Here is an 18032-nt window from a genome sequence, read left to right on the forward strand (position 1 = left end):
AGCAATAAGAGGTCAAAAATGTCAATGTCTTTCTTGTTTCTCTCCTCCAACCCCTGCATTTGAGTTGGGAGTACATATCTATGCATTTACAACCATTTCCAGCTTCCCAACTGACCAGCAACTGCCCATAACCAAAAATGCAACTTTTACGTGGCAACATTGATAACTCTTGCAACATTTACATCTTCTAACAACTTAAGATGAAACATTCCAAAATGGATCGAAATGATCCCAAATGGTCTTAAATGACCTTATTAGACCCAAAAAGATTCAAAACAACTCAAAAATCAAAACTGACCATATGCATACCATGATGCCCCATCAAAGATGGGCATACAAACTTGATGCCAAGGATCCAACCTATGCCAAATATTGTTGTTCTTTGATCTTCATCATGTTCCATCACAACATCATTATATTTGGAATGAGATCATTCATCTAGTACCATTAGCTATATTAAAAGAAGAAAAACAAGGAAGGTATTGTCACATGGTTGTTTTTGAAAGAGGAACTCATGACAACTTATGGCAATAGTCTTATAGATAGGTACTTCAACCAACTCACTGAATCAAAGGAAACAAGTGCAAACAATTATCACACTTGGCAATTCAAGACCTTGTCTTTAACAGTGGACCATGTTACAAAGGAATTTGAATGGACTATATCAAGCGGGTTAAACATCATATATGAGGTATGCACGTCCAATCCAAGTTTTGGTCTCCCATGCAATGGTTTTGGCAAGTCAAGTAAAGAAAAATGTATTGGCTGACAAAAGGGAGAAATTCCTTAGTAAAAAAAATGGGAGGAACCATGCACTATCATTCCTTCAACTAGTGAGATCAACTCAATAAGTAGGTGAAAAAAGTGTATAGGTTATGTTTTTGAAATGATAGAAAATACAATAGATGGCATAAATTTGCTAAAAAGTTGTCATATAGTGAAGGTAACAATGATGAAAAAAAGAATGAAAAAGAGGCATTTGTAGTTGTAAACAATTTAAAGATCTCCATCTCTTGTCATACCACATCAAGTAATAGAACCCCACAACCCTCAAGGTATTGGATTTTGTTAAACAACAAAAGATGACAATGTTGATTGACCAAGGAAGTACTCACAATATCATCAACAAAAAGTTGGCAACATGATTTCAATATTTTGTTTACCTAATCCTAGAATTTCAAGTTATGATTGCAGATGGAGGTACAACCAGTTGCTCAAGGAAATGCCATAGTAGTAAGCTAGTCATAGGAAATATGATGAAGAGTACTTTGTTTAATAACACAAACACACAAGAGAATAGAGAAATAAACAACAAATTGCAAGAAACAAACAAATGCATGAACGGAAACACTTGTTTTCTATTATCTTCAATGAAATGGCATTACAATGTTCAGAAATATAAAATGCACAGCCACATGGGCATTTTCATTACAATAATCTGCAAGCCAAAGCCACTATCTACACTTTCATAACTGCCCTAGACAATCCTACCGACCACCTTTATATAGGGGAATTCTAACCGCCCTAGAAGGTTCTAAAAATTCTAACCCTCAATTTTGAGGTCGACCATCGCTAAAAATTTATTATTTATCTTTTATTATATTGGAAGAGGCCCCAAACAATTTTCAGTACCCCATGAGTTTTTGAAAGAATTTTATTTTTCTATTCAAAGTAGTGTAACTTCCAAAGATCATAATTGTTAACCCGTTGTTCCAATCGGCTATTAAACCTCGTTTGGAAATGTCATGAAGTTCTCTACAATGCTCAACCCTTGAAGTGCTAGTTAGCCAAGGTTTCACCCACCTTTCGAAGCCTCTAAAGCCTTCAAAACTGGGTCCAGGGTTGTTTCTTACCCCTTGTTTAAAATCAGAATTTTTCAATATCTTCAAAACTATCTTGCCATGAAACTTTATTGGCCAGTTGAAATGCCCAAAGTGAACATCCAAGGAAGAAATTAGAACATTCTGAGCTAAAAAGAACAACTTATTAAAAAAATAATAAATTTCTAGAAATAGTAACTCTCCACAAAGATAGCCCTTATTGAAAAACTAACCAATATTTTTGGGTCATGCAAGATTGCTCTTACACTCTAGGTTCTCATGCATCAAATGCACAGGGTAATTTGAGAAGTGACCTTGTCATATCTCATGTGTTTAGAGGAAAACCAATACGGTTAACCTCCTCTATTGCCAAATACTCTTCATATGTCTAGTCTCTTATGCTTTTACCAAAATGGCTATCCAGGATATCTTCTCTCTATAGCTAAAGTAGGTGTTGGAATATTATATTGTGTCTTTGTTATCCTATCCTCAATACTTCCTTCATGATACTCTATCAAATCTGAAATATTAAACATTGGTGAAATATTCAATTCACTAGGCAACTCTATTTCATAAGCATTTTCCTAAATCATGCTTCTTAAGATTTTGCATGGTCCAAACTTCTTCATCTTCAACTTATTATATGTTCCCACTAAGAATCTCTTCTTCCACAAATGAACCATGACTTCATCTCCAATTTGAAATTCCTTATGCCTCATTTTCTCATTTGCCTTAGCCTTGTCCCAAGTATTCATTTTATTATATGCTTCCTCACCTCCTCATGTAAATTTTTCAAGTGTTCTGCAAAGTCTTTAGCTTTATCAATACTTGTCTCTCCTTTTTCCAACTTCCTTATTTTTTAAGCATTTCAAGGACTACTTCCATATGCTATCTGGAATGGTTAATTGACATAATTATTGTATGCAAATTATGACTGTGACAAAATCAAATCTCATCCCATTGGCTTATCTCTTACCAAGCATCTCAATAGATATCTCAAACTCCTATTCGCCACTTATGTCTGTTCATCAGTCAATGAATGGTGTATTGAGTTGAACTTCAAACTTGTCTTCAACTTCTTCCACAATGTTCTTCAAAAGTACATAGCAAACAGGGTGTCTCGATCTAAAACAATGCCTTTGGTAGACCACGTAGTCTCACCACCTCCTAAAAACAATTCTACCACATGAACAACATCATTAGTCTTCTTGCAAGGAATGAAATGTGTCATCTTTGAAAACTTGTCAACCTCCGCAAAAATGAAATCATACCCGTGATGAGTCTTTGATAAACCAAAAATAAAATCCATACTTAGATCCTCTCATGGCTTCTCTAGTACTAGTAATGGTTGATATAATCCTATATTTTGTTTGGTTCCCTTTGCCATTAGACATATTCTACAGTTTTGTACAAAATTCAAAACATCTTGTTGCAACTATGGTCAACAATAATGCTCACTAACCAAAGCAATGGTTTTATCTCGATCAAAATGTCTAGCCAATCCTTCACTATGCTTCTCTTTGATTAGATTCTCCCTAATGGAACTCCTTGGAATGCACAACTAACTACGTTTGAATCAAAGTAACGAGACTCGAACTTGGCCTAGACTCGGCTCGGACAACTCGACTCGTGACCCGGCTCAGACTCGCCTGTGACTCGGCAAAGTGACAAAGCCCTTGAAATATAGAGATTTTTTAGGATTTAAAGAAATTCCATGCACCCATTATTGAATAAAGCTTAAAGACACAATAACATCATGCAATAGAAGGTAATTTGATCACATACATAACATACATTGATTAATAAGTACAAAGGCAAATATTGATGTATAAGAAAATTTTGAAAAAAAATTAAAAATCAGACGAATCAGATGAGTTAGCTGAGCCAGGCAAGTCAGCCCAGTTGACCAGCTGAGTCAGAGTCAGTCAACTCGCCGACCCGGACAACTCACCCGACTCATGGCGAGTCTCATTACTATGGTTTGAATAACATAAGATCTTGGATTATAAAGTCCAACAATCTGGTCCTGTCTAGAGTAACAGGTTTTGTACAATCTCTCCAAGCTTCACCAAAATCTGGATCCTCTGGGTGCAAACTCGAATTCCTTGGAACCAACCACTTCAATTTGCATCTTTGTCAACAAAATTTGCTTCTTGTTGAGGTCATCTACAATCCTATTAGACATTCCACTCTTGTGCTTCGAAAAAAGTGTAACTCTATAAAAACATACCACTACCTATATTGAAGCTCTTGCTCGGGGGATAAAATTGGAAGAACAAAAGAACCTGGACCTGCTAAGACAAGTAAACTCGCTAAACTCTTTCATATGATCTAATTGGCATGAGGGAGATGCAATCTTTGGCGTAGCATGCCCAATCACATTGATGGGCTAGGTTTTAGTAAATTGAAGCAAATTAAAAGAGCCTAGAATGTTGTTTTAGCAGTAGATAAATAGGTAGAGAAACTCATGATGGATACCATTTTCTTTATCCAGTACAATATGCAAATGCACTCTCTAATCACAGAGAAGTTAGAGAAATGGAGAAGTTATCTGCAAGCTCTGAAAATGGATAAGGGGAATCTACTAGTGGTTTTGTTTAAACTCGGGAAATTGTCAATATGTCCCTCCAACTGCAATAAAAGAAGAGATACTACGCAAGCATGTTGATTATGGGTTTATGACATGGATAGCTGCATCGGAGTGGAAAGTTGCAGTACATTAAGAATCAGAGCAATACATAAAGTATACCCTAGCCGAATTCCAACATGATGTTGAGAACTTGGTATCTTGTTTCATGTAGTCGGAGATCAAAATATTAGAGGAAGGATATAAAAAACTTAAAGAAGCAATGCAATGGTAATTTGCAAATTTAGAGATAAGATGCAGGAGAGTCTTTCAAAAGAAAAGATTAGGCAATAGGTAATTTGTAGCACTTGGCGAATTATGTTCCTAGTTTTAAAGAAGTTCATGAACTTCATCCCGAATTGTTAAGGCAAAATGAAAAACAGCAAAGCATAAGGTGAAAGTAAGGATAACAAGACAGCCCCAATCTCAGGCAACGAATGCAGAAGGACAAGTAGCACATATGAACCAAGGGATTGAAGCTTAGAGGATCGAGGAAAAGGAATAGGCAATGATGCATAATAGATTATCTTCTCAATGGTTTTACTGATTTTTAAATTGCTAGTTCATAAACTATAGGCTCTGGAGGGCCATCTTTTTTTATGCTCTTATGTTCAAAGTTTAACCCATCTTTGGGGCAGCTATCTTCAAGAAACCATTGGTTACAACAGTTAATTACATACTTGATGAGCTATCTTCAAGAAACCATTGGTTACAACAGTCAATTACATACTTGATGCTTATTTATTGCTAAGTTGTTGTGGTGTTAAGGGTGAGATAGAGAACTCAAAAAATATCTTGGCAGATTTTAATAGAATAGCATCTGAAAGTACACCTAAAAATTGTGAACTGTGCATTGCAATTTAGGGGTGGCCCATTCTTCGTATGTTGAATGAGTGATGTAGGGTGTTATTAGTTATATATGTATTAGAAATGATTTATGAATATGTGTTATGAAATGTTGTTTAATGGTCAACTTTGTGTGAGATTAAACAGCAAATAGATGACAGTTGGAAGCTTTTTATGTTTCTGAAGGAAATTTGTGCTCTGATGGTTTGTTTCGATATCTACGAATCTTACATTTTAAGAACTTTCTGGTTAAAATTTCTCTTATTTGCTTTCTGCTTAAGAGCATATGAGTTTTAGTTTTAGCCATTTATATCATAATAAGGTAGCTGCGCCTTCCAAAATAAGCCAAGAGTTGGTGTAGCAAAATCATCACACCTGACTCAACTGTTGATCTAGATGGCAACTTGTTGCAAACAGCATATTGTAGAGTTGAATGACAAAAATCTATAATAACAGTAATCAAGGGACAACTTATCACCCATCTAAGGTAGAATTACATGTCCACTAAAGGTGGACCATCCTCCAATGTGTAATAATGTGTGTGTGGCATGTGCAACAAAGGTGAAGAGTAATAAAGTGATAAGACCACAAAGTTAGATTACCCACCAAAGGTGGAAAGTCCATCCGCTATAAGTGGATATGATAAAATAATAGCATGATAATTCGAAATAAATTGGACATGCTACAACTACTCCTATGAAATTCACTAAGTAAGCTTATGTAAAGTGCAATTAGGACCTAGGTGAAAAATAACCATGGTAAAATGTCTTGATTATACCAAAAGTGAGCAAGGATCAAAACAACCATCCTCCTTTGTCATATGTATTTGTGTCAATAAGAAATATTTAGTCAGTTCACATCTAACCATATGCTATTTGGTACCCAAACTTAGCTTTTCTTGAAAGTAAGTACAAGCAATCTTCTAGTTTCTTTGGATGGAATCAAACATGAAGCTTCCAGAATTTCCTTTTAGTATGATCACCAACGTCACAATGCCCACAATGCTAATTAGCATCTATTTTCTTAAAAAGAGCAGTACTATTCCACTTACCTTTCCATTAAGTTACACCTTTTGTCTTTGGAGCAAATTGTTGATTAGAAGAAATTGGAGAGGATGATAAATTTTTCATTGCAAATAATGCGCGCACACACACACACACATGTTCCATAAATGCCTTTTCATTATCCTTATAAATGTTCCTCCATATCTCAATTAGAAGTGACCTACATTCCACTCCATTATCTCATTCCCAGAATTAAGTGGCACTCTGATGATGTCACATGGGGCACCTAAGGGTGATTTTAAATAGGTGTCTCATAACATATATAGATACACACATATACAGATGCATACACACTTACATACACACACACATACATAAGTTTCATAGATGCGTTTTCATTATGCTCATAAATGTTTCTTTGTATCTCAATTACAAGTGGCTCACATTCCATTCTAGTATATCGTTCCCAAATTAAATGGCGGTCTAATGATGCCACATAAGGCACCTAAGGGTGATTTTAAATCGGTGCTTATAGTGAGGTCCTCCAAAAGATAATTTGGTCCTTTTCAAGTCAAAAATTTAGTTTATATACTTGAATACAATATGAGGAGTCTCATAGTATAAAACTCAGACAATGAACATCCAAACAAGCAACAGCTTGTGTGTACATATTGGTAAAGCTTCTTATAGGTCTTTGGTGGTATGATAAATTTTTCTAGCAACCATTCATTGGACTCAATACCTCTCCATCCTAGTCAAAGCAGAATTGGGCCAATCAGTTGACCACATCCTCTGGTTTCAAATTCTCCAATCTCCTTTTGACCCTTTCAATCCAGAAATAAGATATAAAAACTGTATAAGACTTGAATGCCCACTGATCTAGGCACATCCAGGTCGGATGTAGGCAATCAGTAATCCATTGGCAAACTGAATAGAGGTTTCATAATACACCATTAGCTTGGAGTAATGGAGTAGATTCCTCTCATCAATTTCACAATGCATTCCAATTATGTAATCCATCATGAAACATATGCCACCAACATGTTGGGTGCCACAGGAAATACATGGCAAAACCAGTAAGCTTAACAGTCAAGAAACTGTTCAAGAAGCATCTGACACCTGGAGGCCAGCTGACAGATCATGGTATAAACCAAGAGTTTGTTCGCAAAATTAAAATTTTGCACCACAAAAAGTTCAGAAAACTAAATCAACTAGTAATTGAACTTGGATTTTATAGATGTAAGGCACTTGTTTATAGTTGTGTCAACGCCTTAATTCTCTATTAGTAATTTAATACATCACAAAACATTCCATCCCAAATGCTCATACAATCGTTTGCAATGCTATAATCACTTCCTCAGATGAAACAATTCATTTCTGAACTACGCCCATGGGGATATGCAGCATTGTTCCAGTATTCATCAGAATAATCATATCAATATGTATTAATTTTCAAATAAACACTGTAAAAGGAAAATAGAAGTAAACAAGCTTTGCAGGCAGTGGACAGTTTGATAACTTTTTTTAATTCAAATAAACAATGATTTCAGTGTCAATGGAAAGTAGCTTAAATAAAATGAAAAACCAGCTTGGTGTAGTTATGGGCCATGTTCATGACAATTCAAATTGATTGTTCAACAGTTCGATGAAAATGCGTACAGGTACAGAAATATTTGATTGGAGAACTATCTTGCATATCAAATCTCCATTGCATTGATGGAATGAAAATAGGCAAAACTTACTAAAAATAATACATATACCTAAGGTAAACAGAGCAGCCTGTACAAGGAGAAATCTTGCAATCATAAAGTTATGCTTTGGAAGTAATCATGGAACTGAAACAAACAATAGGATGCTTAGCTAGAAGTGGTACTATAAAACAGGTTTCACTAAACACGGATATCATTAAAGAAGATAATCAAGGACAGCAAAGCAAAAGTTGCCTTTGTATCATAGATTTGATTGAGGAATGTTGATAACATTGAGCTCCTAAATTTGACAAGGCATGATTCACCAATTCATATTAATCTGTTGTTAGAGGTAGTGCATATGTTGTCTAGACTCTATACAACTTAAATCATCGTAAATCAATTCTAGTTGAAAATCATGACCAGCCACTGAAGTTCAACTGCTTTCAGGTGTATCTAAATTATTATAATCCTGTATCTGCCAATTTATACTTTATGTCTTATGTGTGACAGTTATGCTTGCCTAAAAAGAGTTCTTTCGTCTATTTGGTGGTGTCAAAAAATTGTTCACCAGAGCATGGATAAACAATGGTCCAAAAAAAATAGAACGCAAGAGATATAAGTATGAATAAATGCCACTCATATGTAAATATTTAACAAAGATTAAGTACTTGTTGGTTTTGCCTACATTCTGAAAACTTTTGAAGTGGAAAGAAAATTTGAACTTATTGGCATTAGAAACCATGGTAAGTCAAGGTCCTTCCTAAGTGATCTACATTATGGTTACCTAGACCTTGTAAAGTCTAGTTGGCAACTGCAAGTATTTTATCATTAAACCAAAGTTCCCCTCTTTGTATTGACCAAACACTAGTTATGAGAACCAGACAAAAGGTCAAAGAACCGTACGACGCCATTTGAGATGTGCCTCATATTTCATTCATGTGATAAATCTGTGAGAGGTTTAACTTGCAACCACCTGTACCATACGCTGTCCTCTACATATTAAAGCCAAGTTGGAAGAAATATAATCACAATAATAAGAAAGAGATATCCTGAAATGTAAAGTATTAGCACCCGCCCACCTGAGAAAAATAATGCTTAAATAGTTCAAGTAAAGACTGAACTTTGTGTCGAGAGTTTGTCTTACTATTGGCTTGCAAAACACGGTATTCATGCTTGCAATAATATTTATTACGCAACAAATGTGAACAAGATGTAAGTGATCAGAGAAAAGTGATGCAAGTCATGACAGTGATGTCACCCACCTTTTATCCTAAAAATGCGAAAAGCATATGAGCATTTGCTATTCAAGTGCCCCTCAATGCAGAATTCTTTTTTGTCAATCGAATGCCCCAATCTGCAGTAAAATACAAGCTCGCCATGCTCAACTAACCAGGGCAGACTGCTATGCAGTATGTAGAGGTGGGGCTTCTAGAATTCACTGGTCAATAAAATCACCAACCTTCCAGCAACTGGTGCGAACACCCTGCTGCAGAGTTCATCCGCAGCCAAGCTTTAAACTTGGATGTTCAAATAAACAAAGCCATCATAGCACCTAAAAATTTAAAAACCATGATAGTCAAGGGAGTAGCCCCTGTAGCTTGATTCAGTACAACCAAAAATGTGCAAAAGAAGTAGTCATTGATAATCAGATATGGTTACAAAACAATAAGGATTCATTCCAGATGGTTTGAATGTTGAAATCACAGTTGTTTGGAATGATTTCAGTTTCTCTTAGCTAACTTTACTTAGAGAGAAGCTTTGAATTCGTGCATCTTAATAAGCTAAAGCAGCGTAGAAGCTCAAATCAAAACCTTCATGATTGAGAGGCTTGGCACAAGCCGGGCAACAAAATGCGACGTGGGAGATAGATAACCGATGGTGCATTAGGTAATTAGCATTGAGGTTAGACTCAAGACCATTTGAAGTTGCAGGTACTAAGGTTCTGTTAGCTGATTTCAGACTGCACTTTTGCACTAGGGTTTAGCGTCATTTATATAATCAAATAGGTGAATGAAGTCCGCAAATATTACTACTTAAGTATGATGATGGGAAAGGCGTTGAATTTGTTATTCCAAAGATGCTATCCACAATACACTAATTCATTGAGCCCAAAACAAAATACACGTGCGATTGGTCAAATCTGTTCACACAAAATATAAGTTTACTTGAAACTACAAAAACCCCTCCAGTCCACAACCCCTTACCACCCTTCTGATTAATTTAATTCATTACCAGCACTGAACACCAATTCCAATAACAGTAAATTCATATATTCCCCCACGGCCTTTCCCTGCCTTCCTAAAACCCCAATCCTTAATCAGGCATAATATCATACTGTTCAATCGATCATCGGATGAAAAACAACACAACAATATTCCTTGCATTCAATAACACACACAAAATTCCTCTTTTTATTATTTGAAGTCCGGAAAAATGTTTTCACTCACAGGTTATCCCACAATGATAGCAAGGACCCTGCTTGCCCATGTATGTGTATTTGTTTGTTTCTTCCTCTGCTAACTCTGCCCCCACAACATGCAAAATAACACCACTAATAATAGCAGCTTCCAGAGGTCTAGCCAATTCAACGGAAACCAAAAGCGAAAAAACAAAGAATGAAAAACGTTTGGGGTTTAATATTTTATTGAATTGAAAGCACAGAAAGGCTTCTTCAACAGAGAGTATTTTACACACAGAAGCCCAAAGCAGATGGTATCGATGATGACTATATTAAAAAAATTGCAGAAATATGCACAGTTCGCCAAAATTCACAAATCTACCATCGATCGCAATCTTGGGAGCTGCAGAATTTATGAAAAATATTTTCAGATTGAGCTTTTCAGTTTGGGTTGAGGTAAACTAGCTTGGAAGGTCTCGGGAATGGAACTTCCCACAGCTCAAAATGTCCGGATATTATTATGAGTCTTCCTTTTTTCGCCCACCTTTTTGGTTATTTTTTGTTTTTGTTGTGATTAACTTGGAGTAATTATGTTTAGGCGAGAAAACAGTCGGTTTGGCAATTAATCAGTTGACTTGCAATACCTCAGGGCCTGCCGTTGCGTTATGTTATATTTAGGCTTATGATTCTTTTATTTCCTTTGAATATATTAGGGGAGATGATCCACTACCCGTCCATCAATTTCTGTAGTGTAAGATGGATTTTGCCAATTTCTAAGGTTTTGACTTTTGGGTATTCAAAGATCTCTATAGAGATTGCCAGAGTGCAAAGTTCTGAAAAAGTGACATTTCAAAAGTGTCATCTACGATCCAACCCTTAGACCACAAATGGTTGACAATGAAGCGACCAAAATAAAATGATATCATCCTCAATAAGCTAACACCTAAACATATAATTATTATAAGTTGTTTTTAATGTGAACCCACTCATTGGGTCAGAAAACTCATGAAGGTGTCATTTTAATGAAATCACTTTGGCCCTTGTGTCAATCAAAACCCCATTTTATTAAATGTTGCAAAGGACTTGACTTAACTTCTCCTTACCCCATATGTAATCCTCTTAACCCTTCACAGCTAATCAACTACCACGTAACCTCTCGTGAGGAAACCTAATTACTACCCACCATGAACCCTATAATCATGTATATTTCACATTATTTCCATAATTTTTTGGACTTCATCTCTTGCAAATGCTTCCTGCTCATTTCTTTTTTTTGCTTGTGGCAAGAGTACCTGCTCTCATTTGCTACAGGTGAGGGAATTTGCCCTCCACTCACAAGTAGTAATGATTTCACGACTCATTTTCATTCTATGTGTGTGCATAGCAAGTTTTAATCATTTTCATGTAGTGATTCATGTATGTTTCAATCATTTCTTTGTTTTAATTAGAGGATTTTGATTTTTTCATTCTCTACTGAAATTATTGAATGAAATGTGAAAGAAACAAGATACATTATCGATTTAGTCATAAGAAGTTTTAATTTGTTTGTTTTACAATGTCTAAACTTTGTTTCACTTATTTCTTTGTCTTCTTCTGTGGGTATGACCCGATATGATAGGGTTTAATTGGAAGTATTATGCTTTGATCATTAAATGTTATTGTATTAGTTTGTTTTTACATTATCCTTGATGTTTTAAGCCATTTTTAAAAATAGGCATATGGTTTATGTTATTAAAGTCATATGTTGCCCACAATGAGCCCTAAAACCATGCATATTTCACTTTCTTTCTATTAATTTCTTAAAACTTCATTTCTCTATGTGCGACAACGGTTTCAATCCACCACTTACATTTGCTAAGTTTACAATGGATGTGTGTGTTCTTAATTTGTCATTGAATTGTTTGTCATTTTGATTCTACCCATTTGCTAAGGTTGCATTCACTTTGTGCATTGTTGAGTTGACATTGGTTGTATGCTTTTGGATTATATTCATCTTCTAACATTATTGCATGGAATATCAAAAAATTAGGGTACAATGTTGAGAATATCCTAGTTTAATCATGTAGTTAGTTTATTGCATTCATCTATCAATTTAATCATGAAATGTAATTATATTCATTGAACTATTTTTCACTCTCATTCTACTCATTTGTAAAGCTTGCATTGACTATACACATTCTTCATTTGACATTGGATCTATGCATTTGTTTTTTACTCATCTACTCACATTATTGCATGGAATGTCATAGAAATATAGTACAATGACAATAATATAATTGAACATGCTAGTTTAATCATACAATTAGTTTATTGTATTTATCTGTTAGTTTAATCATGAAACATAATTCTATTCGTTGAACTATTTGTCACTCTCATTCTACTCATTTACAAAGCTTGCATTGAATGTATCCATTCTTTATTTGACATTGATTGTATGCATTTATCTCTTATTTGTCTACTAACATTACTACAAGGAATGTCAAAGAGATATAGGGTACAATGTCAAAAATATGATTAAATGTGCTAATTTAATCACCAATCTAGTGTATTGTATTCATATGTTTGGTTAATCATGAAATGTTATTGTATTCATTGACTTTTTTATTACTCTCATTCTACTCATTTGGTAAGCTTGTATTGATTCTATCAATTATTCATAAAGTCACTTTGGTCATTGTGTTAATCAAAATCCCATCTAATTATGTCACGTAGAGGACTTGACTTAACCTCTTCTTACCCCATCCCTAAACACCTTAACAACCACATAACTACTTGTAGTTAACCCAAACACTACCTAATTATTTTACATGTTGATTTTTCTCATTTGCTAAGCTTGCATTGATTGTGTGCATTCTTCTATTATCCTTCAATTGTTGGTCACTTCGACTCAACTCGTTTGCTAAGCTAACACAGTGTCTATGAATTTTTATCTTGACATTAATTGTAATCATTTGTCTTTTATTCATCTAGTGGCATTATTGCATAGAATGTCCAAAAGATAGGTACAATGTCGATAATATGATTACATTTGCTAGTTTAATCAATAAATTACTTTATTGTATTCATTAAATTGTTTGTCACTCTGATTGTACAAATTTGGTGAGCTTGCATTGAGTTTATCATATCTTCAATTGGCATTAACTATATGCATTTGTCTAATATTCATCTACTGGCATTGTTGTATGAAATGTCAAATAGATAGGGTATTTAGTGTGTTGATTATATGATTCAATTTGATTTTATGATTAAATTTGGTAGTTTAAGCGTAATATTAGTTTATTGTATCCATCTACTCAATTGTGAGGCTTACATTGATTGTATCCATTCCTAAGTTGAAATTGATTGTATGTATTTGTCTTATTTTAATGTGCTAGTTTAATTATGCAATGTTGTTATATCCATTTTATTTTATTATTTATTGTTTGTTTTAGCCATTTATGTTTATTTAATTGAGGGTTTGGTTCGGTCCATCAATTTTAGAATCATACTATCAAATTAATACATGGACAAGTTTACATTTGACTTTAGAGTTTAACTAATGAATTTCTCTTTACTCGATCACTCTATGAATTCTTTTGTAATCATCAAATGTATGCAATGCCAAACTTACATTGACTACATTCATTCTTAGGCTAACATTGTATTTATGCATACTTAATTTGATATGAATGTATCCATTTATCTCACATTAAACTAAGACATTATTATGTGGAATGTCAACGAAATAAGGTTACATTATTGGTAATCTGATTACATCGACTACTTTAGTCATTTAGTGATATTGAAATTTATTCACTAGTTTAATTATTGAACTATCCAAAGTGGATAAAATTTAGTACTAGGAGATGTCAATTATCTAAATGTGATGTTAAGGTGACATTAATTGCATGCACTTGTCTCCTATTAAATTCTACAAGTGGTATCTCTAGCGATCAACATGATTAAATAGATTACTTATAGCATATTAGAATATGATTAGAATTTTTATTTTAATCATAAGGTGTTAGTGTATTCAATTTCTTGAATGCTAAAAATACTTTTCTTATATTAACATGTTCATTTCATAAAGGCTAATGTTATTAAGTAATTAGAAATACGGTAAATGTTGTTTACTAATCATCAATGCATGTCTAAACTTGAACAATGTATTACTAATTATCTGACTAACAATATTGATCACTTATCTAGATCAATGGATTTGAAGGCAAGAAACTACCATATCAGGAACCCTATTGGGCAATGGGAAATGTCTATAGACTTCATTATGTCTATTGACTTCTTCATAAATTTTTTGTTGGTGTACTTGTCAAAAGAGTTAATTTATGGGACCAATGGAGCCCACTAGTAAGACAGGTTATCATAGTGTTTTCATTGATGTCAAATAAGAGTTAAAGTGTCAATAGATATGAGAAAGGAAATTGGTGAGGAAAGCAATGAGACTAATGCTTTCCAATTTGAGAAGGACTAGAGAATGTTGAAAGCACGACAAGATGAGTGATTTTAAAATCACCGCTAGACAAGGTAGACTAAGTGAAGGGTGACATTGAAAAGAAGTTAGGGAAGGTGGAAAAGAAGAATATACTATTTGTCAAAGTAGAGATGATGAGAAGAAGTCATCAAGTCCAAGGCAAGAGAGCCAAAGAGTGGCTATCACCAGATACAAATAAGAGAGGAAGATGAGTGAAAGATTGCAATCAAGACCAAGCAGGGTCTAAATGAGTGGTTAGTCATGCCCTTTGAACTGACCAGTACCTTAATGTGGCTTATGAATGAGGTACTAAAGAAATTTGTGGGAAAATTTGTTATTGTCTATTTGGGTGATATTTTGATTTTAAGCAAGTCTCTGGATGAACATTTGTTGCACATTCTTAGTGTCTTTAAGAGGTTGAGGGAAGATAAATTGTTGATTAATTTGAAGAAGTATAGCTTTGTCAAAAAGGAGTTAGTTTATTTTGGGTTTGTTGTATCAGTTGAAGGTCTCAAAATGGACCCAGAGAAGGTGAAGGTCATCTTGGAATGGCCTACTTGAAGATCTGTCACTAAGGTGAGGTCACTCCATGGTTGGCTAGTTTTTACCAGAAGTTCATAAAGAATTTTAGTAGCATGTGTGTACCCCTTATCGAAACAATGAGAGGGGATAGAAATGAGTTCAAGTGTACTATAGGAGTTGCAAGGAGTTTTGAGTTTCTAAAGAAGAAGGTGACAAAAAAACCTATGTTGATACTTCCTAATTTAAACAAAGTGTTCTAGGTGGATTATGATGCTAGTGGTAGTGCCATTGGAGTTGTATTGAACCAAGTGTTGATATTATGGTCAATTTGTCTACTATTGACTCACACTTAGTCAATATAGAGTTGCTATCAAGTTTCTTAGTCACTACCGAGCTTCAGAACCTATGTAAATTTTATGCCAATTGTAGCGGTGTTTACCGAGTTGTTTAGTACAAGTGATGGAAACTCTAGTGTTAGCCGAGTTCCATAGCGTTAACCAAGTTCCATAGTGTTAACTGAGTTCCATAGTGTTAATCATGATCTCTAATGTCTACCAAGCCAAAATTTTTAGTGATACGAATCTAGTGTTGACTGAGCCATGGAGTGTCAACCGAGTGATTCAGTATATACCAAGTTTCACAATGTTCACCGAGTCACACAATGTTGACCGAGTTCAAGCTACTTGGAAGTGATCAGTATGAACCGAGCCTCTTCGTCAATTGAGTTCTAGATGATTCCGAGTGTTGACAGTGGTTGCCAAGTATTAAAGCATCAACAAGTTTGTCTTCAGAACCCGAGTTATAGCAATTGGGTCGACTTTGTGTATTTTGGTGAAACTTGTATTGTAGTCGACTCTAGTAAGTTGTGATTTGGATCGGTATATATGTAATTCATTGTATCATATCCAAATATGGAATAAAAGCATATGATGAGCAAAAGTGTGAAATAAAGAAGGCTACAAGTAGTATAAGGGACATCAAAGTATTATCTATCACAGCAAGGTGATCATTACAATTCAAGGAATCTCAATCAACAAATCAGAGTTGCAGATCAAAGATCAGTTGTTGGTTCATCCTAACAAGTGCATCAGTCAAATCCTTTAACAAGATAGACTTAACAATCTTTGATAAATCTCTTTATTGGGTGCATACTTCATTGCATGTTTTGTAAATCCTTTGACAAGGTAGACCTCATAGTCCTTATCGCTCCTAACAAGGAAGATCATCAAAAGTGATCAATTGTAAGCCCTAACGGGCCAACTTTATACTACAGTACTAAAGCTTGTGGGTATCAACCCCACCCTAGGTTTCACTTTCTATTTGGAAGGTTTTTGGGTCACCATATCTTGTGTCAAATTGCTATGAATGTTTATGTGCTTTCATTCTTTCATGCATGCAATTAGATTAGAATATTATATGAAGGATTAATTGGTGAAATAAGATTATTTTTTATGGGTTCCTGATTCACCCGCCCCACCCCTCCCCACTTAGTAACCTTGCCTACCTCATATTTCCAACACTAAGAAGGTAAGCCTATTGCATATTTAGAGAGAAATTAAATGATGCCAAAAATAATTATTTTATTAATGATCAAGAGTTCTATGTAATAGTTCAAGCTTTAAAAAAAAAGAGGCATTATTTGTTGCCGAAAGAATTTTTTTGTACACTGGTCATTAGGCATTGCAGTACCTAAATAGCCAAGGTAAATTAAATCAGAGACATTTGAAATGGGTAGAGTTCTTGTAGAGCTATACATTTGTACTAAAACATAGAAGTGGAAGGTCTAATAGGGTTGTAGATGCATTAAATAAGAGAAAATTGTTATAGACAAAAATGCAGATTGAAGTGGTTGGATTTAATGAACTCAAGACTTTGTATCCTGAGGATCCCAATTTTGTAGAAGCTTGGAAGGCATGTAAGGAACCCATTACTGTAGACATGACTAAGTGGTTAAATTATATGATTCAAGATGGTATGTTGTTCAAAGGTAGTCAGTTGTGCATTCCAAGGAGTTCCATGAGGGAGAACTTGATCAAGGAAAAACATAGTAAAGGAATGGCAGGGTACTTTGGTCAAGACGAGACCATTTCCATTATTTTTGGCCTTAGTTGTCATAGGATGTGAAGAAGTTTGTGCAAAGTTGTCGAGTGTGTTAGACATCTAAGGGAGTTAGTCAGAATATTTGACTCTATCATACATTACATGTTCCATCAAGGAACTACGAACACATAAGCATGGATCTTGTTCCTGGGTTACCAAGGATGCAACGGGGTAATGACTCAATATTAATGGTGGTTGCCAGGTTTTTGAAGATGGCTCATTTCATTCCTTGTGATAAGACCCATGATGCAGTGCATATTGTAGATTTTTTTTAGAGAGGTGGTGAGGCTACATGGTCTCCCAAAAAGTATTGTTTTTTTATAGAGATACAAAATTTATGGGATATTCTGGAGACTTTGTGGAAGAATTTGGTGATAGAGTTGAAGTTCAATTCTTCACATCATTCACAGATTAATGGACAAACAAAGGTGGTGAATAGAAGTCTGGGAAATTTTTTGAGGTGTTTGGTAGGAGATAAGCCCAAGGGATGGGATTTGATTCTACCACAAGCATAATTTGATTACAATAATTTCATGAATAGGAGTACTGGTAGATCA

At 34.7% G+C, this 18032-nt stretch overlaps 1 protein-coding gene across 4 annotated transcripts in view; it reads right to left on the reverse strand.

Moving 5' to 3' along the window:
• The window catches only part of GATA26 (GATA transcription factor 26), a 117173-nt gene extending 106156 nt beyond the window's left edge, over positions 1–11017 (reverse strand). Inside the window, exon 1 of one of the 4 annotated variants that reach the window (XM_089815623.1) lies at positions 10435–11017. In XM_089815623.1, coding sequence (XP_089671749.1) covers positions 10435–10474 — 40 coding nt within the window. In that variant the 5' untranslated portion in view covers positions 10475–11017. Of the gene's footprint in view, positions 1–9249; positions 9540–10434 lie in introns of those variants that run through there. The other 3 variants (XM_089815622.1, XM_089815625.1, XM_089815624.1) reach the window with 3 other exon arrangements.
• Positions 11018–18032: the final 7015 nt, after the last annotated feature.

The sequence above is a fragment of the Cupressus sempervirens genome, chromosome 2 (genome assembly GCF_028749045.1).
Source record: "Cupressus sempervirens isolate cs-2001-9-10 chromosome 2, ASM2874904v1, whole genome shotgun sequence".
NCBI classification, from domain to species: domain Eukaryota; kingdom Viridiplantae; phylum Streptophyta; class Pinopsida; order Cupressales; family Cupressaceae; genus Cupressus; species Cupressus sempervirens.